The 27,892-nt window shown below is 42.5% G+C and overlaps 1 protein-coding gene across 1 annotated transcript in view; it reads left to right on the top strand.

The window, feature by feature from the left end:
* Nucleotides 1-7,324, top strand: part of LOC147441529 (mitochondrial outer membrane protein porin 5-like) — a 38,541-nt gene extending 31,217 nt beyond the window's left edge. Inside the window, exons 2-3 of the mRNA XM_086483740.1 lie at nucleotides 5,679-5,937; nucleotides 6,897-7,324. Coding sequence (XP_086339866.1) covers nucleotides 5,679-5,937; nucleotides 6,897-7,249 — 612 coding nt within the window. The 3' untranslated portion in view covers nucleotides 7,250-7,324. The remainder of the gene's footprint in view (nucleotides 1-5,678; nucleotides 5,938-6,896) is intronic.
* Nucleotides 7,325-27,892: the final 20,568 nt, after the last annotated feature.

The following is a 27,892-nucleotide window of genomic DNA, read 5'->3' as shown; positions in this document are numbered from 1 at the left end:
GCCGTTGAGGGAAAAGGTTATGACTGAATGCCACTGTCCACCTTTTACGGGTCACCGCGGCATTGCTACCACCATGAAAGAGGTAGAGATACTTCTTTTGGCCGAGACTCAAAAAGGATGTGGAAGAGTTTGTGCGCAGTTGCTTAGTATGCCAGAAGGTCAAGTTTGACAGGCATAAAGCACAGAGATTGTTACAGCCTTTATCCATACCCACCTGCCCCTGGGAAAGTATTGTGATGGATTTCATTTTTGATCTCCGGAGAACACAGAGTGGTCACGATGATCTTCAGATTAAATGGCATGCCTGAGACGATCGTCTCCGATAGAGACCCCAAATATACGAGTCTGTTTTGGAAGGCAATTTGGGAGAACATTGGCACGCAGTTGCAGTTCTCATCATCGTTCCACCTGCAGATTGACGGGAAATCCGAGATTGCCAATTCAATGGTTTTAGATTTATTGAAGTCTTGTATCTCGGATCAAAAGACTCAATGGGAAAAGTACTTACCTTTGGTGGAATTTACCTACAATAACACGATACACTCTTCGACGGGGAAGGCGCCATTTGAGATTTGAGATTGTTGAAGGTGCTGCAAAGGTTCCACCCTTCCTAAGCACGAAAGATAAGATTTTTGAAGCGGATGAATATACGCGAGACTTAGATACGGCTTTTGCCAAGGTTCGCGAGACTTTGCAGTAGTCTCAAGAATGATAGAAAAAGGCAGTGGATCGCCATCGTCGCGACTTGAGATTGAAGGAGGATGATTGGGTGCTCTTACATTTTGAGAAGGCACGCCTGAGAAAGAAAAAGGGAAAGGAGAGGCTTTTTCCAAAGCTTAGTATGCGATACTACGGGCCTTTCTAGATCACTGAAAAGATAAATGATGTCTCCTTCCGATTGAAACTGTCAGATACTTGGAGGATTCACAATGCATTTCATGTGAGTCTCTTCAAACCTTTTAAAGGTGATGTGCTTGATGATGGGGAGCCTGATGAGCAACCCGAAGTGGAAGAAAACAAGGAGATCCTTGTTCCTGAACAGATTTTGGCACATAAGAATACGAAGAATAAAGGTAAAGTCAGAAGGCAATTCTTGGTTAAGTTCAAGAACTATCCTGCATTGGATGCGAAGCGAATGGAGGAGGAAGACCTAGCAGATATTCCTCGGAATGTGAATCTTTACCTTGAAGCTTTTGGTTTAGTATAGTCTATCCCAAATGGAACCCAGAATTCAGCTTGGCCGGAGATCTGGTGCAGTGGGTTTGCACAAGAGGGGAGTTACTCCGCTCCTTTGTCAATAGATGCCTCGATTTTTGCAGACTAGTTACTGATGTCTCTTTGAGCTTCAGGGATACTGAGAGCTGACAGTATTCTGCTGGATGACTTTATGAAGTGGAATTCCTGAATATGAAACTGATTTGTTCTTGACTTGTTTTTAAGTGCAAGAACTGATAGACGAAATGACTGGAGCATTCTGGTCTAATTGATCTTGAATAGACATGGTTGCAATAGGGGTTAGTCAATCGGCCATCGATGAGGTCCTGACTAGATCTAGATGGGATTGCTAGCTACATTGTCGATAAATCATGGTCTAAGATCCGAATGAAGGTTGAATGTCTAGTGATGTCCTGTGATGTCGTGTGATGTACTGTCGATTTGGTACATGTGCTAGATGTGTGTTTCTATACGTAGGTACTAACACTCAAGCATCTGCTAAGACGGTTTATGGCTTTTGTTGGTTTTGCAGGCGTAATCGCGGTCGATTACAATGCTTTCAAGAGGGGGGTATGTAACAAAGTGCTGACGTGGCTACCGACAGTAGAAATCCTAATTTCTGCCAGAAACCCTAAAATTCCTGCAAACGCTAATTTTTGGAAACCTCATCCTAACTGCTTGCTGAAACCCTAAAATGGTTGGAAATCCTAAAAGCAGGTGGCCATGCCACGTGGCAGCAGTGTACGGATATTTTCGGAAATCGCGGAGGAGCGACGCAAATCCCAGCTTTTTGCTACGCTTTGAGAGAAAGAGAGAATATGCTTTATTTTAATTGCTCTCTTCAGAGAGCGGGAGATTGCTTTTTGAACTGAAAGCTTTTTGGGGCTCTGCTTTTGGGCATCCCTTGTAACCTTTTTATATGCGGTGAGGGCGTCACTTCTCAGGGGATCTGGATGGGATCTGGATGCTGAGTCTGAGAGTGAAACCCTAACCGCTCTCTTGTACTTTGATGATTGATCAATACATAAAGAAATACCGAAAGGGGCGCCGGTCTTTGGGGCCAATATCTCTAGGCACGGAACTCCGTCGGGCCAGTGCAAATCTATTGTGATCTATGAATTGTTTTGAGGTGGTTATTTGGTGCTGTCGCGATTGATTCTTGACTCGGAGTGTCCAAGTTTGTTACAAATGGACAAAGCAAAATCACTAACTCCACAGTCGTAGACATTTTAAAGTGCTATGTCTTAGATAACCTACGATAATGGGAGAAGTATCTACTACTCGTAGAATTTGCCTATAATAACACTGTACATTTCTTTACAGGAAAAGCTCCTTTTGAGGTTATCTATGGCAAACCATATCTTCCCCCAATCGCCGATGAATTTGTTGGAGATCTAGATACCGCTTACACTCAAGTTAAGCGTGCTGTCCTAAGATCTCAAGAAAAGCATAAGAAAGCAGCAAATAAACATCGTAGTTATCTCAAGCTAACAGAAGGACAAGTTGTTCTTCTCAAGTTTGATAAAGCATGACTAAAGAAACAGGTCAATCATAAAGGGAAAGGGAAAGTTGTAAAACTTTTCAACAGATATTATGGCCCGTTTAAGATTACAAAGCAGATAAATGACGTAGCATTTAGATTGGATCTTCCAGAGACTTGGAAAATCCATAATGCTTTCACATGAGCCTTTTATGACGTTTCGTTGGCGAACCTCCTGCAGTATCAGTTACAGAAATATCCCCATGAGGTAGATAAAACTGAAGAAATGCGTCTTCCAAAACAGACGATTCACCATCAAAAGTGCCAACTAAAGTCTGGAAAAACTCATCCTAAGTACTTAGTAAAGTTTAAGAATTACTCTCCTCTTGATGCTCAGTGGCTGAGGGAATCAAAATTGCAAGATTCTCCAGAAATCCTGCATCAGTATCATGAAGTCTTACAGCTGAGGACAAGTGTTTGGAAGCCAGAGGGTAATATTTTTAGCTACAACTACAGATAAATGAAAATGATTTTTGTGCACACAGAATGAATTTATGAATTTATTGATACCGATTATGAACGGGTAAATTTTTTGATGCAATGTGCCATCTGGAAATTTATCCATGTCCGGATAGTATGATAAGTAGAACAGTAGTTGGACGCAGTTGAGAATAGTTCAGAATAAGCACATGAATAAGATGTCGTCCCCCGTTCGCTCAGAAAAGTTATAATTTAATAGTTTTTGTGGTGGCCGCTCATGAAGTGGCCAACCGGACAGTGGAAATACGGCCCGGTGGAAGTCGGCAGACTAAGTCGGAAGAGATATCAAAATCGGTCGGGCTAATAATGCCCTTGATTGTGGTGATCGAGGTATTGCCTTGTGTTTAATAAGCTATAGAGACGTTACTATGTAAGTTTGGCCTTGAGGACTGCAAACCTATTGCTAGGTTTGAAATTAAGTCTTCATGATGTTGGTTATCTTGCCGATGTCACTCTTCATCAGAGTGCTATTGGATGCCTTTTTTATGTATGCAATACGAGGCAAGATATTTAGTTTGCAGTCTCACAGGTAGCAAATTAATGCATAGCCCAGGGTCTAAGCATTGGCAGGTTGTTTAGAGGATCTTTTGCTACTTGAGTGGCACTATACATCTTGGGTTTTTTTATCCCAAAGGGGATTATTGCCGTTGGATTTGCATGCTTTTCGGACTCAAGTTGGGCGCGTTGTTATGACACGCGAGTGTCCACAAGTGACAAGTGATGCATATCATGGTTGAGCAAGAAGCAACCTACTGTGGACACTTCCAGTTGTGAAGCTAAGTACAGGGCAGTCTTTACAGCTACGATTGAGTGTGTATGGCTTAGACGCCTTATGGCTGATTTGGGGGTTGGACAAAACACTGCCAATATCATCTACACTGACAATAAGAGCGCATTCGCAGTTGCGAGGAACCTAGTATTTCATGCTCGCACGAAGCACATTGAGATGCATTATCATTGTCTCAGAGAGAGACTCTCAGCAGGAGAGGCCAGCTTGGCTTATGTGCCGACACAGGACAACCTTGCAGATCTCTTCACAAAGGCATTGCCTCATGAGAAGTTCGAAGCTTTCTTCAAAGCTTTGGGCTTGCCATGTCCTTAGGGCATGGCACTTCCCTATACACTATGTGCGAGCTCTCGTTCACCGCATCACTCTTAGGGGGATTTGTTATCATATATGTGGCAATGATCTATATGAACACACCTAGGACCGCCAAACATTTTTTTCCTCACGTTTTTTCCCCGTGCACTGTATATACGTCCATCATTCTAGGGTTAACTTATCTTTCTATTGTGCACTAAGCACTACACTCTCTATTGTGTGCCTTGAGCGTCTTCATCTTGTCCAAGCTGTGTGTGCATCCTTGCAACCCTAATTCCAACCTTTCCCTCATGTTTTTGGTTGTGTTTGTAGCCCTTCAGTGAAAGTCCTCCCACTCTTGGACGGCAGGCCTCCCGTAGCGCGTGGGACCGTGCGCCTTGAGCATTAGAAAATAGCAACAAATTGCATGCTGGGTGTTGCATGCGGGGTGCACTGATGAGGGGGTAGATAGTCTCTCAAAGATTAGTCTGTGGCCTTCCTTGAATCAAGAGCAAAAATTCTTGCATGGTCAAGACTTCTAGCGGTTTGGAGACCTCCACCAATTTAGAACAACATCAAGTTCCACCTACAGGACCTCCCATGAGTCCTCCGTTTACCACTCCATCCTTGCCACCAGATCCCATGGATTCCATGATGTGGCTAATGATGGAGATGATGACGTGGCAAGAAGAAGCATGTCGAGTAGAGCGTGCGGAAGTGGCGGAGCGAGAGGAGCACCGATTGGCGGCCGAAGCCGAGGCTCATAGACGGGAGCGCGAGGCAGCAGAGTTTTAACACAAGAAGCCAGGGAAAATAGTAACAGAAAATGAAGCTTGCTTATCAGCCAAACATAAGCTCCGTGTGTGCCTTCTTCTAACAGATATGGGAAGGGATGCTAGATTGCGTAAATCTACTAAGGTGTACTTAAGCCAGGGTTGGAGCCACTTGAGTAGCACAATCGGTATGTTTCTAATTCTTTTTACTCTATACAATGTGACTGGATAAGATGGATTGTTTGCGACCCATAACTCCTGTTCATTGTCAGGCACGGCAAGCATACTTTCCAGCTTTTCTTTGAATTTAACACAATTCAATTTTCTAGAACTGTCTTTGACTTTCACCGTAGTGATATGTGTACATGTATGTTATATCCACCCTTTTCTTTTTGAAGGAAAGATGAAGGCAACAAACAAGCAGGAAAAGGTGTTTGCTTATCCAACAGAACATATTAATTTGTAATGCATGTGCTACCTGAGGTTGTTATCAGAAAGATTTGATGTTTGTTGTTGAACATTATGGTAGAGCAGTGAGTAAGCGAAGCTGATAGTAGTCTAACCAGAGTTGTTATGCTCTCTTGCACAGTTCACAGCTGAGACCACCTATGAGGACCTGGTTCCTGGGTTGAAGCTTTGCCTGTCTACGACAAGACCCGATGCAAAAAGTCTTGGGAAGGCAGAGTTAATTTATCAGCACGATCTGGCTGCATTTACATCCCTTATGAAAGGTTTCAACTCCACACCAACTTTGGAATGCAGTGCGAATCTTGGCTCTGCCAAATTTTCTGCTGGAGGTTCCCTTTCTTACAATAGTGCAAACAATTTGCTAGTCAACACTGTTGCAGGTAAAAGTTTAGCGCTTTGATGTCAAGGATTGTTTTAATCTTCCCTTTCATACACTAGTCATGTGCTCAGTTGTCAACTATGGTTGAGTATTCGGTTATGCATGTACTGTGGCAAGTAAGAGAGAATTGTGCACGATGGTCTAGGGAGCAAACACTCACATACTGATTGAATTCACTTCATAAGGGTGATTCTGGCCTGAGCAGCTTAATAGAATGATGAAGCCAAGGGACATATATATATTCAAACATAGTTTTTCCGTACGGCAAATGTGTACAGCTATGAAAGTAGGGAAAAAGTACGGTTCAGACCTTTAAGAAATTACATATGTTGAATACCGTATTGGGCCAGAAAAACAAAAAAGCTCCAAACACTCTTCCTAGTTCCAAAACTTGATGACCTCAGCTTGAAAAGCTTGCGTAAGTCATGGGCCATCTGCCAATGTTGAATATAGCGTTCTCAATATGGAGAAATGAGGCAAGTACGTTTGATTATATGGAGAAATGAGGCAAGTATGTTTGATTATATGATACGCATGATTGTATACCAAATAGCATATGGGTATGAAAGTATGGTAACTTTACCATATGAAAATAACTATGATATAATACACGTTAAAATATGCTCTTTTTGATAGGGCTCTGGGCCAAATAGCACAGAGCACCTTTTCAAAAGTGGTGAAATCAGATACACAGTGTGCCAATGAAGCAAGCTTCACCTTCATGTATGCGCGTGCATGCCTTGTTACCCCCTGCCTTGTTCACGTATGCACGTGCATGCCTTGTTACCCCCATCAAGGCAGGTTATATTGACTGGAAACTCTCACGAGTTATGATGCATTGTGCCTTGCATGAGTTCGATTCATAATTTTTTGTGGAACAGGGAAAGCTTGTTTGAAGATTCCTGACTTGATCATGTAATTTGGCTTCAGGTGAATATTGTTTAATGTGTGTGTGTGCAGGACTTGGATACACAGCATCCCCATTCTCTTTGGCACTCCTTTGCGATCTCTCAGCCGGGAAAACTGTGAATGCCTATTGTCTACATGAGGTTAGCTCAAATACATCGTGGGCTCTTAACGTTGATTTTCAACCTGAGAAAAAAATTGGGAAGATGACAATTGGGGGGCTGCATAAGCTGGATCCTCAAACTAGTGTTAAGGCGAAGGTCGACACTGCAGGATTATTGAGTGCTGTTCTTGAACATGAACTGAAGCCACTTGTTACTATCGGATTGTGTGCAGAGTTTAATTGCCGGTCTTTGAACGAGGAAAAACCAAACATAGGGTTGAGTGTAACAGTACTCTCTGTCTGAATTGAGAGTAAATGCACAGAGATTTTGTTTGTTTGTGTAAATAGAAGAAAGATAAATATAGCAATTGTTCCAAGTTTTCTGGCTATGCCCCCCCCCCCGGGGGTGCAAAAAAAGGTGGTCACGAACTTCCTTGGCAATGACGAATTCATTTAGAGCGCAACTTATAATTAGAGTGGCTTAATGGAATGCTGTTGAATCTTTGCCTCCATACCTCATTTGGTCAACAAGGCTGTGGCGTAAGAGCCTCGGTATTGAGGTAGTGAGGTTTAGTTATGAAGTGTTTTATTTCATGCTTCAAGAGGGACTGAGGTTTAGTTAATTCTTTTGTGACTGCTTGTGTATCTTGGCATGCCTTGTGATTAAACGCTTGTTCAATAGGGAATGGTCTTTGACAAATCACCCATACGATATAAAACCCTAGCATCTTTTCTTATGTTGGAGTAGACCTTGAAGCTCCAGTTTGTGGTGGTTAAGTGCATCTCTACTTGTTGTCTTCAAGACGATAGATACGATTAGGCCATCTAGAGTAGATTGTTCTTCATGACACACAATACAATGATTCTGAAAAATACAAGAATTGGTACATTTAGGGTCAATAAAAATACATTCCTAAAGTAAATTGTTGAAACTTCCTTTGTCCATTTTGAGCTGAACGTGACAAACACTCCACCTTGTTTCAAAATGGCACATCTTCATCTTAATATAGAATCATCCTTTGGTCTAGTATTTGGAATAGCTCCTTGAGGACAACAATGCATACAGCTTGGAGATACCCCATATGCTTCTTAAATTTGTAATTTTATTCTCCAAAGCTCAATCAATTAATAGAAAGTAATATAGCTAGTTTGCATTCTTAACAGAATAAAAGAATCTTGTACATAAACTAAATACTATTGTGCAGTCATGTTAGATTCTACAAACACAATCTAATATTTATGGAGGATTATGAGTTGCTAGAAGTTGGTGATTACGATATTGAGAAGATTGTGTATCAAACGACTGAACTGTCCACTACCTCATTAAAAAAAAATTAAAAATGAATGTAAGCTTATGTGGGTATTGAGCTCCTATAGAAGACTATCCGCTGTAGTATTCCCAATTTAAGGAGGGTTAAAAACAATGCCATTGTGTGCAACTAGCTACCTTATGCATGGAAGAGAGACAACTCTAATGTTAAGATTTTCAAATCAAAGTATTAATTAAAGTAGGGCTTAGGTAAAACACTCTTAATACGGATGAAGCTAGTTAACTAGGGAAACGAGTAACTATGGTTAAATATAATAGCCAAAAGTCCTCAGTCTTCATATAATATCACTTAGAGAAATAATGTAGCATAGTTATTGTTAGATAAATGATGTGGGAGAAATTAAAGAGGATAATATACCATGGGGGTGGGAATATAGATTACAATAGTGTACATATTTTAGTTAATAGCCCTAATTGTATTGTAAATGTGTATGCAATTGGCTAGTCTACACGTGGAACAAGTAATAACTCTATTGGCAAGCTTGTACCGTTGTAATAGCACTCAACTATGTGGTCCATGGACAAAGTTTGGAGCAAGATACGAAGGTGGGAGTATGTGCTCCTCCCCTTCCACAGCAGGGTGAAGGTGATCAGCTTGTTTATGATCTCTTAACACTATGGCAATAGGCTAATATGGGAATGCGTTGCAAGACCCAAGGAGTTAGGCATTGTTGGGATGACGGCCCTGCAATGCATTCTGCCTTTGCAATGTGCTAAATTTATGGTCGCAATTGTCAAACAAGACCAAGAATGGGCCATCATGGCATGGGACATGATTGATAAGATGAAGCTTATCTCTTGGGGGACTGTGGAAAGAGATCGGGGTTCATGACAAACTATTGGCTCCTCAATGGGCCAACGTGAAACTTGGCGGCAACATGGGTGAGTTGGTGCATAAATGCACCAAAGCAACAAAGACACTTGAATGGGGTGAGGCGACCAAGTATTTCGAAAACTCTATAAAGCATTGGTTCCCTCGGCTCTCCAAAGTGGGAAGTGAAGTGTTGAATCCATTCTGGAGAGAAGTTGTAAAAAAAATCAACAACAAAGTCTCACTCACTTGTCTCAATTTAGAGATCAAGATAATTCTTAGTATCTCTTATGCTTCATGAGGATGTGATTTTAAGAGCACCATGGTTTCATTACATGGTTGCACAACTTCAAGATCTTAACAGAGTCATACGATTTTAGCATAAAGGTAAATCTACGAGTCTTAGTAATAAGGAGAAGGGAAATATAGTTCTAGTGGTATCACATGTATTTATATAAAAATGAACTCTCCTCTTTTCTTGTAAATGGTTTTTATCAAAGACTCCTCTCCCACCACCGTAAAATCTAATAGCAACTCATGTTCTAATGATGAAATGAATCGCGCATCTTTCTTTCAATCATATAGTGATTGCTTTTTTGAATATATCCCAAGTAAATTACCTCTCTCAAAAAGGGGATGATGACCATAGGAATGAGCTAGTTCCTGGAACTACTACTCCTAATAGACCTCCTTATCAAGCTTCTCATGCACAACAATAAGAGAAGATTCTCTCCTAGGTTAATGAGCTCGTAGAAAATGGAATGGTGTGTCCAAGTTCATCTCCTTTTTGCTGACCTATGTTTTTTGTGAAAAAGAAGGATGGGTCCTACCATATTTGTCTAAACTATTGTGCATTAAGTAAGAGCACAATAAAGATTCAAGTTTTAGTTCCTCACATAGAAGACATTGTTAAATATGTGTGCTGTGATAACATGTGAAAATATAAGGGGGAAGGGAGATGGATCTTTGTGCCAAGATTTATGTGAGATAGGCAAGAGATGGATACAACACAAATGGGAGACAAACAATGATATATTGTAATGGAAAGCTTTAATATTTGGTGGACTACAATGAGATACAAACTAAGTTGAAGTACACAACTAAGTACTTTAAGGTACTTTTTACTGTTTGCAGAAGGTACTTTGAAGTACTTTGACAAGTACTGTAAAGTACCTGTCAAGGTACTTTAAAGTACCTTGACAAGTATTGTAAAGTACCTATGATACACACTATAGGTACTTCTGAGAGACTGAATGGTTGATCCCCAAACCCAAGCTAGAGGCTACAATCCCGAGTATAATGAGCTTGTTTTCCTAGCTAGCAACACTCTATACGAGATACATCTAATTCCTCACAATGTCTCTCACTATGTTCTCTCTTCTACTTCCCAATGCTAAGGTGTAATTCTCCTCATCATTCTTCCTCTATTTCTCAAGCACATAATCCTCACAATGACCTAAGGGAAAAGGAAAAGCTAACAGTCAAGAAAACCCTAAGTTGACGCCTGATGAAAAATATGCTCAATGAAATTTAGGAGGTTGGTTAACTCTTGAAGAACGAGCCAAATATGCATGAGAGAGACAAAAGATGTTTTGAATGTCACCCTAGAGGTCATATAAAAAGAGATTGTCCGAAGAAAGCATACAACGAACATGTTGGGGTATAAAGCCCAATGTGGTCGCCCAGGTAAGTGGACGGGCCGCCAGGTATGTACACATATTCTTTTGTAAAAACGTAATAAGAACTCACTATGCTCTACACATTACAGTAGAGCGAGTTCACCATATCGTCGTGCTCTTCTTCTCACACTCTCTCTCGCGTCACACTTCCGCTCGTACTCCTTCAACTGGTATCAGAGCTCAGATCGAGGCTCGAGGCAGCACTGCAGGAGGCTAGAGTCACCAACTTAGATTGGAGTGAAATTCAACAGGCGAAGACACGGCCCCAAATCTCGTGGGCGAGCCCGAAGGCCTCGATGTTGTCAGAATTTCATTCTGAGGTCATCTCGGCCACCGTTCGGCTTCGACAAAGGTCTGCGCAGGCCATTTTCGACTACGTGGTCTCGACGGGTGCATATCCGACTCTGCAAATTTGGGGTTTTTCGGCCTATGACTGCAGGTGCTGAGGATATCGACACTCCCAGAGTGTTGATTTGTGGTTGTCTACACATCGAAGGACGGCTCACAGTTCTTGGAGACGTGTCACATACGACACGGGCGCATCTACACACAGACTGTAGGCGACATCCACTAGTTCATCAGGTAGCTTGTGTTTGCTGCTTGATATTCCAGATTTCATCCTGACATTGCAGGTACTTCCACATGGGATGTATTGTCAGAGATGATGTATGTTTGTTGAGGGTTTGCTGGCTGTGAGTCACGCAGCAAACAACCCCTGCAGCGGGTACAGCATATAGTGGGAAATTTGTGGATGTATGACTTTGTGGGAAGTCTATGTACTATCAGATTTACTGCAGCCTTTGTTGAGGGTCGAGTGAGGTTTTATTGAGCTGGGGGATTCTCGAATGTTGAGATCCTTTCGGTGATACAGGTCTTGGAGCGATCCCTCGAGCACCCTTAGATAGGCAGCTAGGATGTATTGACTGTGAGTTAGACAGTTGGGATTGCATCTTTGCTTTACTACCGTTGAAGCATTGTCGCAGTCTATGCTTATAGGACAGTGACAGGACAGTCAGAGACAGTACAGGTGCAGGACAGGTTTACCCACAGCTTACAGTGTTAGAGAGACAGTGGTTTTTGGAGCTGTTTTTTGGTCTGTTTTTAGTACACCAGAGCCATTTTACAAAGGAGACTCTGCCAAAATTTCTGCAGAATCTGAAGCTTTCTTGGTTCATTTGACAGGTTGATATTGGTTCAGAGGTCAGTTTACAGGGGAAACTCTGCCGAATTTTTCCCAAGAAAGTAAACTACTGTGAAGCGTAGCTATGGCTGGATCACAGGACACTGCTCTTTACAATATCAAGAAGCTGGATGGAACCAATTTCCCATTGTGGAAGAAGCATATTTGGCACGTGTTGGTACAAAAGAAGCGGATAAAACCTATAAAGCTCAAGGGGATAAAACCAGAAGATATGGACGAAGATGAATGGAGCGAAATGGATGAATTGGCACTTTCTACCATTATGCTGACTTTGGCAGAAAGCGTTTACTTCAATGTAGCAGACGAGATGTCGGCTTATCAAGCATGGTTAAAGCTGAGTGATCTTTATGAGAAGTAGAGTGCAGCTTCACAGGTATACTGGCTTAAGAAGCTTGTTGACTTGAAGATGAAAGAAGGGACACCTATGTCCAATCATCTGAATGAATTCAACACAATCTATAGTTAGTTGTTAGCTCAAGGTGTCAAGTTTGATGAACCTGTTAGAGCTATGTTCCTGTTGATCACATTGCTGAAAAGTTGGGACACTTTTCGCACAGCTTTGAGTAATTCTGCACCTCCAGATGGTTTGAACATAGCAGGTGTAGAAGGAAGTCTGCTTACTGAAGAAACCAATAGAAAGACAATGGACAAAGGCAAAGGAACAGCCTTAGTTGTCAGGGGAAGGACCAAAGAAAAGTACAAAGGTGGAAAGAGGAATCAGTCTCGTAGCAAGTCCCGCAGTGCTAAAGTCAAGAGTGACATAGAATGCTACCATTGTGGCAAGAAGGGTCACATGAAAAGAGACTGCAGAGAATGGAAAGCAGAAAAAGGCAAAGAGAAAGCTGAAGACCATGGTGAGAAGAACAAGTCCTCAGTGAAGATTCAAGAAATAAATGTGACAAACATTGTTGCAGAGGATGACAGTCTAGTGTCAGGAGACATCTACTTCTTGAAGAATACAATGGACTCAGCTCTTCTTACAGCATCTGATGGAAATGCACTGAGTGACTGGATTATAGACTCAGGGGCATCACTTCATGTGTCTCCAAACAAGGAGGGGTTTACCTCTTATGTGACCACTAAAGATCATGTTCGGCTAGGCAATGGGCAGACATGTGAGATCTTAGGTGTTGGAGATGTTCAATTGAAGTGTCAGAATGGCTCTTCTTTCACGCTGAAGAATGTGAGACATGTTCCCGCAATACCAAGAGCTTGATCAGCACAGGTTTACTTGATGATGCTGGCTACGTCACCACTTTTGGACAGAACATGTGGAAGATATCCAAGGGTTATATGACAGTAGCACATGGAGTAAAGTCTGGAGGACTTTACATGATTTATGTATCAAATGTCTCTAAAAATGTAATCAATGTAACCGAGCAGCCGAACGTTTCTTTGTGGCATAGCCGGTTAGGACATATGTCCAAGAAGGGAATGGAAATCTTGTCATGTTCTGGTTATTTGCCTGGCTTTTCATTTAATGATTTTGAATTCTGTGAACATTGTCTGTATGGTAAGCAAACACAGCAGCCACATAAGCATAGAAGTAGTAGAAGAGATACACAGTTGGCACTTGTTCATAGTGATTTGTGTGGACCTATGCCTAACCTATCTCTAGGGGGAGCTTCTTACTTTATGACATTTATAGATGATTACTCGAGGAAAGTATGGGTTTACTTTCTCAAGCACAAGGATGAAGCGTTTAGTGTTTTCAAAACGTTTGTGACACTTGTGGAGAATCAGAGTGGCAAGAAGCTTAAATGCTTACGCACTGACAATGGTGGAGAGTATGTTTCAAAGGCCTTTCAGGACTTTTGTGAGTCAAAAGGTATAAAACGTGAACTTACTGCTCCTTACAATCCTCCTCAAAATGGTGTTGCTGAGAGGATGAATAGGACCATACAAGAGAAGGTCAGAAGTATGTTGTCTAATGCATAGCTGCCAAATGGGTTTTGGGCTAAAGCTGTATCAACAGTTGTTCATCTTGTAAATAGATCTCCTAGCAAGGTTTTGCAGAAGGATTCCGTGCCAGAGATGGTATGGTCAGGCAAAATGCCCTCATACAAGCATCTCAGAGTCTTTGGCTGTGAGGCATATACTCACGTTCCAAAGGAATTTAGGAACAAACTTGAGCCAAAGAGTAGAAAGTGCATCTTTCTAGGCTATGGTAATTCTGGTGAGATGGGGTACAGACTTTGGGATCCCGAATCCAGAAAGGTTGTCCGCAGCAATGATGTTCACTTTAATGAATCCAAATATCATTCTAAACCAGAGAGGGTTGAGGAGATTAGAAGAGTTGTCTTCCAAGAAGATGGACCTGCACGTGCAAGACAAAATGTCAGGGCTCAAGAGGAGCAAGGACAGGATAGAGTGGAACCACAGGTTGTGGCTGAGCCTGAGCCACCTATTGTGCGTAGATCTGGACGTGTCACGCGACCTCCTGATAGGTTTGTTCCATCTATGAACTATGTCATGTTGACTGATTGCAATGAGCCTTCATGTTACAAGGAAGCAGTGCAAACGAAGGACTCCGGGAATTGGCAATTGGCCATGCAGTCAGAGATGACAGCTCTGCATAAAAACAAGACATGGAAGCTAGTTAAATTACCACAGGGCAAAAAGGCTCTACCTTGTAAATGGGTTTACAGGTATAAGATCACCGCTCATGATAGTCAGCCAAAGTACAAAGCAAGGCTTGTTGCCAAGGGCTTTAAGCAAGAACAAGGCATTGACTTTGATGAAGTCTTCTCTCCGGTGGTCAAGATGACTACATTGAGATGCTTTCTTGCATTGGTTGCCATATTAGATTTGGTGTTGCACCAAATGGATGTCAAGACAACGTTCTTGCATGGTGATTTAGATGTGGAAATTTACATGCAGCAGCCAGAAGGGTTTGTTGAGAAAGGCAAGGAAGATTGGGTATGCCAGCTGTTAAAGAGTCTTTATGGCTTAAAACAATCACCGAGGGCATGGTACCATAAATTCCACAGTTTATGATTTCTCAAGGCTACAAACGTAGTGAGTTCGATCACTGTCTATATACAAAGAAGGCTAAGGATGGTAGTTGGCTGATCCTTATTTTGTATGTGGATGACATGTTGATTGCTGGCAAGCACTTGGAAGAAATTTCAGCTTTGAAGTCAAAGATGGCAAAATCGTTTGACATGAAAGACATGGGTGAGGCAAGTCATATACTTGGTATGCGCATTGAGAGAGACAGATCAAAGAAATTGATTTGGTTATCTCAAACAGAGTATATTGACAAGGTTTTGCAACGTTTCAATATGGAGAAGGGAAAGGCACTGAGTGTTCCATTGCCACCATATGTGAAACTTAGCAAACAAGATTGTCCTGTGTCTGAGGAAGAACAGGCTGAAATGGATAAGATTCCATATGCGTCTGCAGTGGGTAGTTTGATGTATGCAATGATTGATACTCGCCCAGACATTGCATTTTCAGTGGGAGTAGTAAGTCAATACATGTCAAACCCAGGCAAGAAACATTGGGAGGCAGTGAAAGGAATATTGAGATACCTGAAAGCTACAAAGAGTATGCGTATATGCTATGGGAGTCAGGAGCTAAGTGTAAAGGGTTTTACAGACTCAGATTATGCAGGTGACTTAGACAACCAAAGGTCTACATCAGGGTATGTCTTTACATTGGCTGGTGGAGCAGTATCATGGCGTTCTAGATTACAAGATTGTGTTACTCAATCTACTACAGAGGCTGAATATGTTGCAACATCAGAGGCATGCAAAGAATCAATTTGGCTTAATCGACTAGTAACAGATTTGGGAATCAAAGAAGAGATGCCTGTGTTATATTATGATAGTCAAAGTGCTATACAATTGGCTCGCAATCCAATTTATCACTCAAAGACAAAGCATGTGGATGTGAAGTATCATTTCATCAGGGAAATGCTCGAGGATAAGCAACTTCAGCTTGTCAAAGTTCACACCACAGAAAATCCTGCTGATCTACTTACAAAAGGACTTCCCTCAGAGAGCTTTGCGCATTTTCGCAAGCAGTTAGGTGTAGGGTAGTACATCACTTCTCTACATCTCTTGTATATTAGCTTGTACAGTAGCTTCTCTCACACTTAAAGTACCACATTGGACTTTAAGTGGGAGGTTGTTGGGGTATAATGCCCAATGTGGTCGCCCAGGTAAGTGGGCGGGCCGCCAGGTATGTACACATATTCTTTTGTAAAAACCTAATAAGAACTCACTATGCTCTACACATTACAGTAGAGCGAGTTCACCATATCGTCGTGCTCTTCTTCTCACACTCTCTCGCGTCGCAATTCCGCTCGTACTCCTTCAGAACATAAAGAATCCACAGAACCCACATTCTTTGTTAATGCCATAAATGAGAACACTAGTGTGTCCCAAGTTTCTAATGCTCATCTAGCTGATGAGTCTCTCATGAAGTGTTATGGTCATGTGAATGGTCAACACATGGTGATCTCATTTGATTTAGGTAGTATGCATGATGTGATTGGGGACTCTCTTGTCAAAAGAATCCACTTGGAGGTTAGCCAGACAACTCCTCTCGAGGTGTACAACGGAATTGACATTGGTATCAGTGCTTTGAAGTTTTGCACTAATCCATTCATCCCCAAAAAGTTTTTGTTCTCTCTCTTCTGTTTTTGGTTGTGTTGGAAGCCCTTCGGTGTATACTACTCCCACTCTTGGAACAGCAGGCCTGCCATTGCGCGTAGAGCCGTCCGCCTTGAGCGTAAAATAATAGCAGCCAATTTTATACTAGGTGTTGCATGCGGGGTGCACCAATGAGGGGGTAGATAGTCTCCGAAGATTAGTATGCAACCTTCCTTGAACCAAGAGGAGAATTCCTTGCATGGTCAAGACTCGTAGCAGTATGGAGACCTTCACCAATGAAGAAGGCAAGCAAGTTCCCCCTATGGATCCTCCCATGAGCCCTCCCCCTACTCCTCCCTCTTTGCCACCAAATCCCATGGATGCTATGATGCGCATGATGATGTGTCAAGACGAAGCTCGACAACAAGAGCGTTTGGAAGCGGAGGAGGCACGTCGATTAGAGCGTGTGGAAGTGGTAGAGCATGAGGAGCGTTGATTGGTGGTCGAAGCCGAGGCTCGTAGACTGAAGCGCAGGACAGACGTCAAGGCCCAAAGTCAGGAAAGGCAAACCATGCATGATCTCATCACCACCTTGGCGGTGCGATCCGATACCTCTTCTTCCGAGCCCGATTATGACAATCTTGCCAAGACCATCGTGGAGGCGACCAAGGCTGCACGATCAGTCAATGACTCCATTCTTAGAAGGTCGCGTTGAGTAAGTATGATGGTAAGATGGATGCTATTGTCATTTACTCTTGGTTGCATCAATTTACATCCTATTTTGTAAATTGAGGCAGACGCCAAGGCCCAAAGTCGGGAAAGGTAAACCATGCATGATCTCATCACCACCTTGGCGGTGCGATTTGATACCTCTTCTTCCGAGCCTGATTATGAACAAGGAAACCTCTACTGCGTCAACTTCTGATGCTACTTCTCAAGTGAATGTTATGAGTGTGGTAGAGCAAGAAGCTAAGAAGGAGGGGATGTTTGAAGATGATGAACTCATAAAATTTTATGGACATGTTAATGGTCAAAGGGTCATTGTGTTGTTTGATTCTTGAAGTTCTCATGATGTCATAAGTGAATCTCTTGTGAAACGTGCACGTCTTCAGACTTCTCCCATCCCCACCCTCCTAGTGCAGGGGTTCTTTGAAGGCATGGACGCTTCAATTTTCAAGAATGTGATGATGTCAAGTTGATCATTCAACAAATCCAATTTACTCATCGTTTTGTAGTCTCTAAACTTGCAGGACATGATATCATTTCGGGCATTAAGTGGTTTCGCATGTTCAAACTCATTATCGATCGAGAGAAGCTCGTGTTTCTCATCAAAGATAATGTGTTGCAGCCCGTCCTTATTCAAGGCAAGAGAGATATTCCCTCTCTCTCTCTCTCTCTCTCTCTCTCTCTCTCTCTCTCTCTCTCTCTCTCTCATGTCCAAGCAAACAGAGAGCTACGTTGAGGATCCCAAGCGACGGTCATCTATGTCAACCCCACGTCAAGGAACTTGGGTATTCCTTATAGGTATAGTGAAGGTTTTGTTAAGGTCAATTCAGTGTTTTCCCAGGATCATCATTACCCTACACAGCCTCCCCATTGACCTATGGCCATTGTCTCCGACCAATTGCATGACGAGGAACATGCAGGTAAAAAATAAATCCGTCGGATAAAGAGATGCCAAGACCAGGTGATTTCTCATTTAGGAGGCTTTGCCCTCCCAAGGTACGGTACCAGTTCTCTTTGTTCGTAAGAAATCAAACTCATTTTAGTTTTGTGTGGATTTGAGGGCACTCAAGTCAAGGATTGTCAAATTCCGGAAGCCGAGACCTCACATGGCCGTTTCTTTGGAGCGTCAACAAGAGGCACATCGAGTTTCCAAATTGGACCTGTCGAGTTGTCTCCACAAGTGTGGACTTCAAGGAGAAATCCAAAAGAAGAACCACCGAAGACCAGTGTCCCAGTCAAAGTGTTTTTGAATGCTCCCATTTGAGTTTGGCAATAAGAAGGAAGCAAAGTAGCATTTCCTGAAGTTCAAGGATCGAGGTACACATGAAGTGGCTTGGGTGGATGAGGAGTTCTTCATTGATTACCTGGATTTTCTAGCCTCATACAAGGAGTCCATGCAGATCGGTACCCGTACCTCACCTTAAGCAGGAGGGGATGTCACGTGCAAGAAGGAAGCAAAGTAGCATTTCCTGAAGTTCAAGGATCGAGGTACACATGAAGTGGCTTGGGTGGATGAGGATTTCTTCACTGATTACTTGGATTTTCTAGCCTCATACAAGGAGGCCATGCAGATTGGTACCCGTACCTCACCTTATAAGCAGGAGGGGATGTCAAGTGCAAGAAGGAAGCAAAGTAGCATTTCCTGAAGTTCAAGGATCGAGGTACACATGAAGTGGCTTGGGTGGATGAGGATTTCTTCACTGATTACCTGGATTTTCTAGCCTCATACAAGGAGGCCATGCAGATCGGTACCCGTACCTCACCTTAAGCAGGAGGGGATCTCACGTGCAAGAAGGAAGAAAAGTAGCATTTCTTGAAGTTCAAGGATCGAGGTACACATGAAGTGGCTTGGGTGGATGAGGAGTTCTTCACTGATTACTTGGATTTTCTAGCCTCATACAAGGAGGCCATGCAGATCGGTACCCGTACCTCGCCTTAAGCAGGAGGGGATGTCACGTGCACATGGCTTTGTGTGCCACGTGGACATGCGATTTTCGAAGCCAATTTTTTCCTTGTTCCTAGATAGGGATGTCTAGAATCCTAGGAGGATTAGTACCAAAAAATTTGTGAGCCTGTTTGCAGGACTTGCATGTCTGGACAAGTACATTAGATTAGGTTTTCTAGTTTTGGAACCCTCTTGCATAAATGGTTTGTACACACATTTTGACAGATGTTATTACACTATGCTGTGTATCTGGCATGACAAGAATGTAGTTCTATGTTAGAGGAATCCGATGTGCCAGACCTCGCGTCAATCGGATTCCCGGTTGGGCGGATGTATGACAGTTGCACCCATATCTGGACCCCTTGGACCCATTTTTTATGAATCATTTTTATAATTTATTTTTTGGAAAACTTAGCACTTGTTCTACCTGAAGCCTAATAACTTTATAATAAAAAAACTTTACCTAATAAAGGGAACCGTCTGCTAGCACTTGAAGCAAGAAGGGAATATCTTTCAGTTCAGCCAACGTTTCCAGCAAGGGGTAGCCAACGTTTTTTAGCAGTGGATTCAGCCAGCCAACGTTTTTCAGATCCTCAGCCTGGAATTTCCATTTTTAGAAGATCAAACCTGCGTTTTTTAGTTTTTAGCCCATCCCTCGTTGGGTGTGCAAGAGATCCGCAGCGGTTCCCATTTGCAAAAGATTAGCCCAACATTTTTTAGTTTTCAGCCCATCTCTCGTCGGGTGTGCAAGAGATCCGCAGCGGTTTCCATTGATGGATGTGGTTTGGTACTTCGGCAGTAATTTGAGCCCTCCCCTCAGCAATTCCCTCACCAAAATTGAGTGCTCCATCGTTGTCCATTATCTGCCTCGTCAAGATCTGCATTTCAACCCATCTTAGCCCCAAAATTTCCCCTTGGTGGCCATCGGCAATCCCACATTGAGACAGTTACAAAGGTGCGTCAAATCAGCCCCCCTGAAGGTGCACATTGAGGAGGTATTACATGTGTGTACTTTCCATTTACGCAATCAAAAGAAAATACCACATCAGCAATGGTGTGGGGGGTCCTTGAGAGGGTTGGCTGGGACCTCCTCGGGTGTTGCTCTTCTCTTCTCTCTCTTTTTCTCTCCCTCTACACATCTCTATTGCATTCTCTTAGCCCCTCTCTTCAAGGGAAAGTAAAAGGAACATTCATTCAAATACAAAGTGTTCACTAACGCAAGGAAACAAGGAAAGGATTTTGTGGAAGTGTAAAACTAGATCGCCACCATATTCAATTCCGCTGCACCTGGAGTGTGCTTCCCAGTACCATCACTTCACCACCTTGCTAAGATCACTACCTAAGATGTAGTGGCATCCTTTCTCTAGCACAATATCATTTTGGAACTAGGCGCCGATACTAGGCTCTAAGAACTAGCGTACTCCTAGGTACAATTTTGTACAAAGGGGCCAATGTAGCCTTCTCTGCTGCACTATTTATAGTTGTTGTAGATGACTCCTCCAAGTGCATTTCTGGGATTCCTTTGGTAGGTAGATCCTCCATGATGATGGAAACGTTTCTTCTTTACACTTCATCAAGAGATCACAATTGTATCTCTTGGTAGGTCACTCCCAAGTTGGTATGTTAGCTCCTTTGTGTAGTCTGCAGCTCTGCAGGCAGCCAACTTGGTGCCTTCACAAGAAACGGTAGGAGTGGAACTAGGGTAAACCCTCCAACAAAATTGTAGTCCATAATTAGTAGAGAAAGTTCTCTTCGTATTTCTCCATGAGATCACTGCTTTAGGTGGTTGATATTGCTCCTACAAATTTGTCTATAGGCCTCCTAAAATTACTCCTGACTTTTAGGTACCTTTGGTACTTTTCCTACCCGACTGCTTGGTAGTTACTATAGACTCTTCCCACGTGTAGATGGGGTAAAATTTATGACCATGGGCATGTATCCTCATGCCAAAACATCATGCTTGAGTCCATGTTGTCTCACTTCATGCCTTTATCCTTAGACCTTGTTCACACATGTAGTAGAGATGATGTGAACTTGCATATTTCAACACCTTCCCTCAATTTCAACAGCATCTCTAAGAATTATGCAAGATGGGAGAGATTATGAACTTGGATCTTCAACACCTTCCCTCAAGTTCTACATCATCTCCAAATGACCTTTGTTAATGAGGAGAGATGGTGTGATCTTAGATCTTCAACACCTTTCCTCAACTCTTGCAACATCTTTGACTATTCCTGAAATCAAACAACACAAAGTTATGATGAAAGGCTTTGTCTCTTTGATGTGATTTCCCTTGACACAATGATGGGATTTCCCTTGGTCTATAAGCTCCATCATGCTAGCTGCTACTTCCATGCTTCAAATGAGGTGTTCTTTTTTGAGAGGTTCTCTTGTTGACCTCCAACTTTGACTTGCTAAGAGGTTTGCCTTGTCCCCTTCCTATGAGACTTCTCCAATCTTCAACATCCTTCCTTTGAGAGTCCTTCTGGTCCTTATGGATCTCTTCAAGATTTCTTGATGGGTTCCATTATCCACGATAGCTTATTTGCCACCCTTTGTGTGAGATGAGATGGCCATCCAATCTTCCATCTCCAACTTGCCTCCTTGCAGCCTTCATGCAAACACTTCCATTGCTTTCATCTCATACCTATAACAACACATCATTATGTTTTCTTTTCCTCTTCCAAAGGCACAAGTGGAATCATCTTGTCACACTTCATGGGGGAAAGAGAGGATGATCTTTCCTTGCATTTGGCTGCAACAAATGTAATCTCTATGTCCTTTGAAGATTTTTCCTTGCCTCTTACATGGTTTCTATTTTCCATGATTTGAGACCTTCATGTAGCTTTGCTCCACCTTGATTGTCTCCTCTTTGATGACTAGTGATTGTGCATGTTGCGAACCTTCAATTCCATGCACATAGGTGGTTTATTTCCCTGCAAATAAGCTTGCCTCTTCCTTCCCAAGATTTTTGTAGTCTTGTCTTCATGGTGATGTATGAATCACCTCGTCCTCCATGATTTCTCCAAGAGCATTGGTTCTTTCTTTGTGAGCTCCTTTGGCTCCTTCCAAGACTAGCTTGTCTTCATTGTTGGTAGTATCTTTGGCTTCTCACAAACAATGTGATGAAGGGGGATTTTTGCACTAACTCAAGCTAAATCAACCTCTCTCTACCTAGGCACTACAACCTACTCTAATACCATGTAAAAAATTTGAAAGCTTTGATAACATGTGAAAATATAAGTGGGAAGAGAGATGGATCTTTGTGCAAAGATATATGTGAGAGAGGGAGGAGATGGATACAACACAAATAGGAGTGTAATGAAAAGCTTTACTATTCAGTGGACTACAATGAGATACAATCTAAGTACTTGAAGTACCCAAATAGGTAGTTTAAGGCACTTTCTACTGTTTGCAAAAGGTACTTCAAAGTACCTTGACAGGTATTGTAAAGTACCTATGATATACACTACAGGTACTTCTAAGAGACTAAATGGCTGCTCTCTAAAACCAAGCTAGAGGCTACAATCTTGAGTACAATGAGCTTGTTTTTCTAGCTAACAACACTCTATAAAAGATTCCCAAAAATACTCTTGTGTATACTCTATGATTTTAAAATATGATTTTCATCAACTTATTAAAGGCTATAGACGTATTGGTAAGTCCAAAAGGCATTACCGGATACTCATATAACCCAAATTACGTACAAAATACGGTCTTGTATATGTCACTAGGCTCAATTCTTGTTTGATAGTAGACACTTTTAAGGTCAGTTCTTCTAAAATAGGAAGAAGCATGTAGCTTTTCAAACATGTGTTGAAATATGAAAGTTCAAACTACATGTGTGAACAAGGGCTAAGGATAAAGGCATGGTGGAAGTGAGTCAATATGGACTCAAGTATGATGTTATGGCATGAGGATACATGCCCATGGTCATGGATTTTACCCCATCTACATGTAGGAAGAGTCTACAATAACTACCAAGCAGTCGGGTACGAAAAGTACCAAAAGTACCTAAAAGTCAGAACAATTTCAGGAGGCCTATCAGTAGATTTTTAGGAGCAATATCTACCACCTACATCACTGATCTCATGGAGCAATACAGCGAGAAATTGTTGTACTAAGTATGGATACAATTTGGGTGAAGGATTTATCCTAATTCCAGTCCTACCGTCTCTGGCAAACGGTTGCCTGCATAGATGCAGAGCTACAGATTGCACATAGGAGCTAACATACCAAATTGGGAGTGACCTACCAATAGATACAACTTTTATCTCTTGATGAAGTGTAAAAATGAATGATACCCTCATTGTGGAGGACTACCTACCAGAAGAATCCCCGAAATGCACTTGAAGGAATCATCTACAACATCTATAAATAGTGTAGCAGAGAAGGCTGCACAGGTCCCTTTGTACACAATTTCACCTAGGAGTATCCTAGAGTTTAGAGCCCAGTATTGGTGCCTACTTCCAAGATGATATTGGGCTAGATCAAGGATGCCACTACATCTTAGGTAGTGAGCTTAGCAAGGTGGTGAGTGATGCTACTGGGAAGCACACTTACACCTTAGCATTGGGAAGAAGAAGAGAGTACACAGTGAGAGACATTGTGAGGCATTAGATGCCAAAATGTAAAGTGCCACTCAAGTATCGAAAAATCCTCTTGAGAGCCTGCCAATGCTTAGACCCTGGGCTATGCATAAATGTATTGATCTGTGAGACTGCAAACTGAATATCCGGCCACGTGTTGCATACATAAATGAGGGAGCCAATAGCAGTTGGTAAAGAGTGACATCAGCAGGATCACCAACATCATGTAGACTCAACTTCAAACATGTTCCATGGGAGTGGCAATAGGTTTGCAATCCTCACAGGATCACCAAAATCATCTAGATTCAACTTCAAACCTGTTTCCATGGGAGTGGCAATGGGTTTGCAATCCTCAAGTCCAAATTTACATAGCAATGTCTCTTTGTAACTTTTTTGACACGAGGCAATACCACCATCACATTGCTTAAACTGTATGCCCAAGTAATGATGCAACAACCCCAAATCTTTCATCTTGAAAGTAGCATTCAAATCACCTTAAATTCAGCAATGTGTGCCTCATTGGGACCAGTGATCAACAAATCATCCACATAAAGAACAACAATGAGAAGTACATCTCCCTCACGCTTGACATACAATGTGCTTTCTATTGGACTGTTTACAAAAGCCTTGTTTGACTAATCATCTACTCCAAGACTTTGGAAGAACACAAAGAGTCATTAAAGGTAGTTTTTGAAGGACTGGGTACTAACAAGCTCTATGTAAATGGAAAGAGAAGTGAATTCTTTCTCAATGAGGTGAGATTCTTGGGTCATATTATCTCTAAAGAAGGAGTATTCTTGGATCTAGAAAAACTTAGAATAGTAAATGATTGGACATAACCAAATAATTTTTTTGAGCTAAGAATATTTATAGCCATGTGCTTTTACTATAGACAATTCATAGAAAAATTCATTATAATGGATGGGCCACTCCATGATTTAATCAAGAAAAAAGTTAAATATCAATGGACTATTAGAGAGAACCATGCCTTGAATAAGCGCAAACAAATGCTTATGATAAAGACACTTTTGGTGTTATCAGATTTTACTAAGTCTCTTGGTGTCCATATGATGCATATGTTCATAGCATTGGAGCAGTCATATTCCAAGAAAGACATCTCATTTGCTTATGAAAGTTGCAAGTACACCCACAAGAGAAAGTACTTGGGATCTATGAAAAAGAACCACTTGTAGTTATATAATCATACATTGGTGTAGAAGGCGGGAACTACCTCTAGGACTGGCACCTTCCAGAAGCAGTAATAAGCAAGTTACCATAGTAACTGATAGTGCACAGTCAGTGAGACGCCAGTCCGATGGCCTATAAATAGGACCCGTTACTCATTTTGTAGGACTTTTGATTCCCTAGAATCCTTAGACGCTAGTACAGACAAAGTTGGTCGAGGCTAGAAGTAGTGCTAAACAATGCTAGAGGGTTCAACATGTGCAAGGCAATGGGTTTGGCAGGTACCAAAGGTCAAAGTGGATGTTAGCGGATAGAGTTGTAGCGTTTGAATTATGGAGGATGCACGTCTTTACAGATCGTGAATCAGAGCTCTACAAAGCAAGCTATAGCCATCTGAATATTTGTCGCGGCCAGTCATGGGCCGGGTTGACCACATGAGGAGTCGTGCCATCTGGCATTTTTTGGGCCTTGACGGGATTCTAGGGGTAGTATGAATCAAGTGGAATCAACCCCTCAATCGGAGTCCAGACCAGAGTGGTATTGCAAGTTGAAGTCGGCGTTCGTTCCCGACGTCATGGCGTCGGCTTAGTTTTTGGCAATTTGGACGGCCTCGGTTTGCGACCTTGGAAGAATCGAACGGCGACAAAGGTCGGGCAGGTTAAAGTTGGCAATAAGGCTCTCAGTGGAATGTAGCGGCTCGACCATCAGATATAAGGGCAGTAAATGGCAAATCTCTAAAGCTTAAGGGGGAAAGTTGCTTTCCCATGAAGATTTAGGGAGTTTTTTCAAGCTTTTGGGGCTCAAGGCCTCCCGTGATGCCACGTGACAGGTCCGATTAACCCACATGCAAAAATGGAGCATCGGTGTGCGGAGTATAAGGGCAAGAGGGGATACCCCTTGTCGGCATCGCATGGAAAAGTGCTTCCTTGGAGCTCTTGGTGATGATGCTCATCCTGTGGGCGTTGCACGCGCAAAGTCGGGCGGTACCGTCTGTTGTTTTGGCCAAGGTGGCGCTGCAGGAGATGAAGCGGGCGGCAACGCCATCGAACGGCGGCTCTGGGTGGGCACGCTGGGATGATGACATGGGTGGCTGGTCGTGCGTCCATAAGGGTCCCCTTTTTTTAGAGCAAAGTCCAAGCCCCCCCCCCCCCCCCCCCCCCCCTAGCGACCTCACTAGTGGTGAGGTTAAGTGATGGATCCCATGTAGAGGGGAAGTGAGAGAGTTCAAAAGGTAAGGAAGAGAAAATTCCCATAGTCAAAAGGTAGCAAGCAAAGGCAGTTTGAGGCATGGGATGAGAGAGAGAGAGAGAGAGTTCAAAGGAGTAGTCCAAGTGGGCAAGTGAGAGGTTCTTATGAGTGTGAGAGAGAAAGGGTGTGAGAAGGTGAACCCGAGGGGCCAAGAGATATGGGGGGGTAAAACATTCCAAGGTAAAGTCAAAGTGGACAAAGAGATGGGCTCCAAAGTGGCAAGGCAAGCCTAGTCAAAGGCCAGTCAAAGGTAGCAAGCAAAGGGGTAGTCTGAGGATAGACAAGAAGGGCAGTTCAAAGCCCAAAGCAGATAGGGGGGTAAATAGAAAGGGAGAGAAGAGATGAAGCCAAAACGTAAAGGTAAAAATAAAAAATAAAAATGCATGGGGGCACTAGCGACATCGCTAGTGCCACCCCCTCTCAAGCACAAGCCAAAGAGAGCAGCTAGAGAGCAGATGCGAGGCGGCTCCCCCCTTCCCAAGATGCCAAATTAAGGTGCTAGATGGACCAATTAGAGAGCACAGTTGAAGACCCCCCACTATAAAAGACATTTTTTTTAATGAAATAGGGGCTTTTTTGGTGCCGTTTGAAGCCTGTAGAGTGGAGTTTTTTGGCAGAAGAGTGTGCGTGTCAATCCCCTTTGTAATTTCCATGAAAATACAAAGATTTACGAGGTCCAAACGGGGTAGAGCACAAGATTGTACTCAATGAGGGACATAAACCTAAAGCGTAGAAGCTGAGGAAACTAGGGGAGATCCAAAAGGAGGCTCTTTGGCACGAGATCAATAAGTTGTTGGATGTAGGTATTATATACCCTGTGAAGGAGTCAGAGTGGGTTTCACGAGTGGTTATAACCCCTAAGAAGAATGGGAAATGGAGGGTATGTGTCGACTACAAGCCACTGAATGTGGCGATCAAGAGAAATCACTACCCGCTGTCGTTTCAAGATGAGATCCTAAACCACATGGCTGGACATGAGAGATACTCAATTATGGATGGTTTTTCAGGGTATTTTCATATAGGAATTACACTTGAGGACCAGCTGAAGACCACATTTATATCTCCATGGGGTTGTTTTGCTTACTGCAGGATGCCGTTTGGGTTGGTGAATGCATATGCTACTTGCCAAGATTGGATGAAGAGGGTGTTTGGTCCGTACTTGGGCCGCTTTATCAAGGTCTTCATGGATGATATAGGCTGTTACAGTTCAAGAGTGAAGCACCTATCAAAGCTGTAGTTATGCTTTCAAAGGCTTGATGAAGAAGGAGGTCAAATGAACCTCAAAAAGTGCAAGCTTGTACAGCCTCGAGCACAGTTGTTAGGTCATGTGCTGTCACAGAATGGTATAGAGGTTGATCCCGAGAAGGTGAAAGCATTGGTGTTGATGGAGCCACCATCAAATGCTCAAGGTTTTTCTTTGTTTGTTCATAAGCTAAAATATCTATCACGCTTCTTTTGGATGATGTTGCAATATGTGCATCTTCTTCAAAAGAGAGCTCAACAAGTGCATGGTTATCAATGTGGTGAAGAAGCTCAGGAAGCTTTTGACCAGGTTAAGGAAATTTTGTGTTAGTTTTCAGCGGTGTGTCCTCCCAATCCAAAGGACAACTTTTAGTTTCTATGATAGTAGCCACG

Source organism: Adiantum capillus-veneris, chromosome 15 (assembly GCF_014529385.1).
Source record: "Adiantum capillus-veneris isolate H3 chromosome 15, ASM1452938v2, whole genome shotgun sequence".
Taxonomy (NCBI): domain Eukaryota; kingdom Viridiplantae; phylum Streptophyta; class Polypodiopsida; order Polypodiales; family Pteridaceae; genus Adiantum; species Adiantum capillus-veneris.
This window is presented reverse-complemented; position numbering and strand designations above follow the sequence as displayed.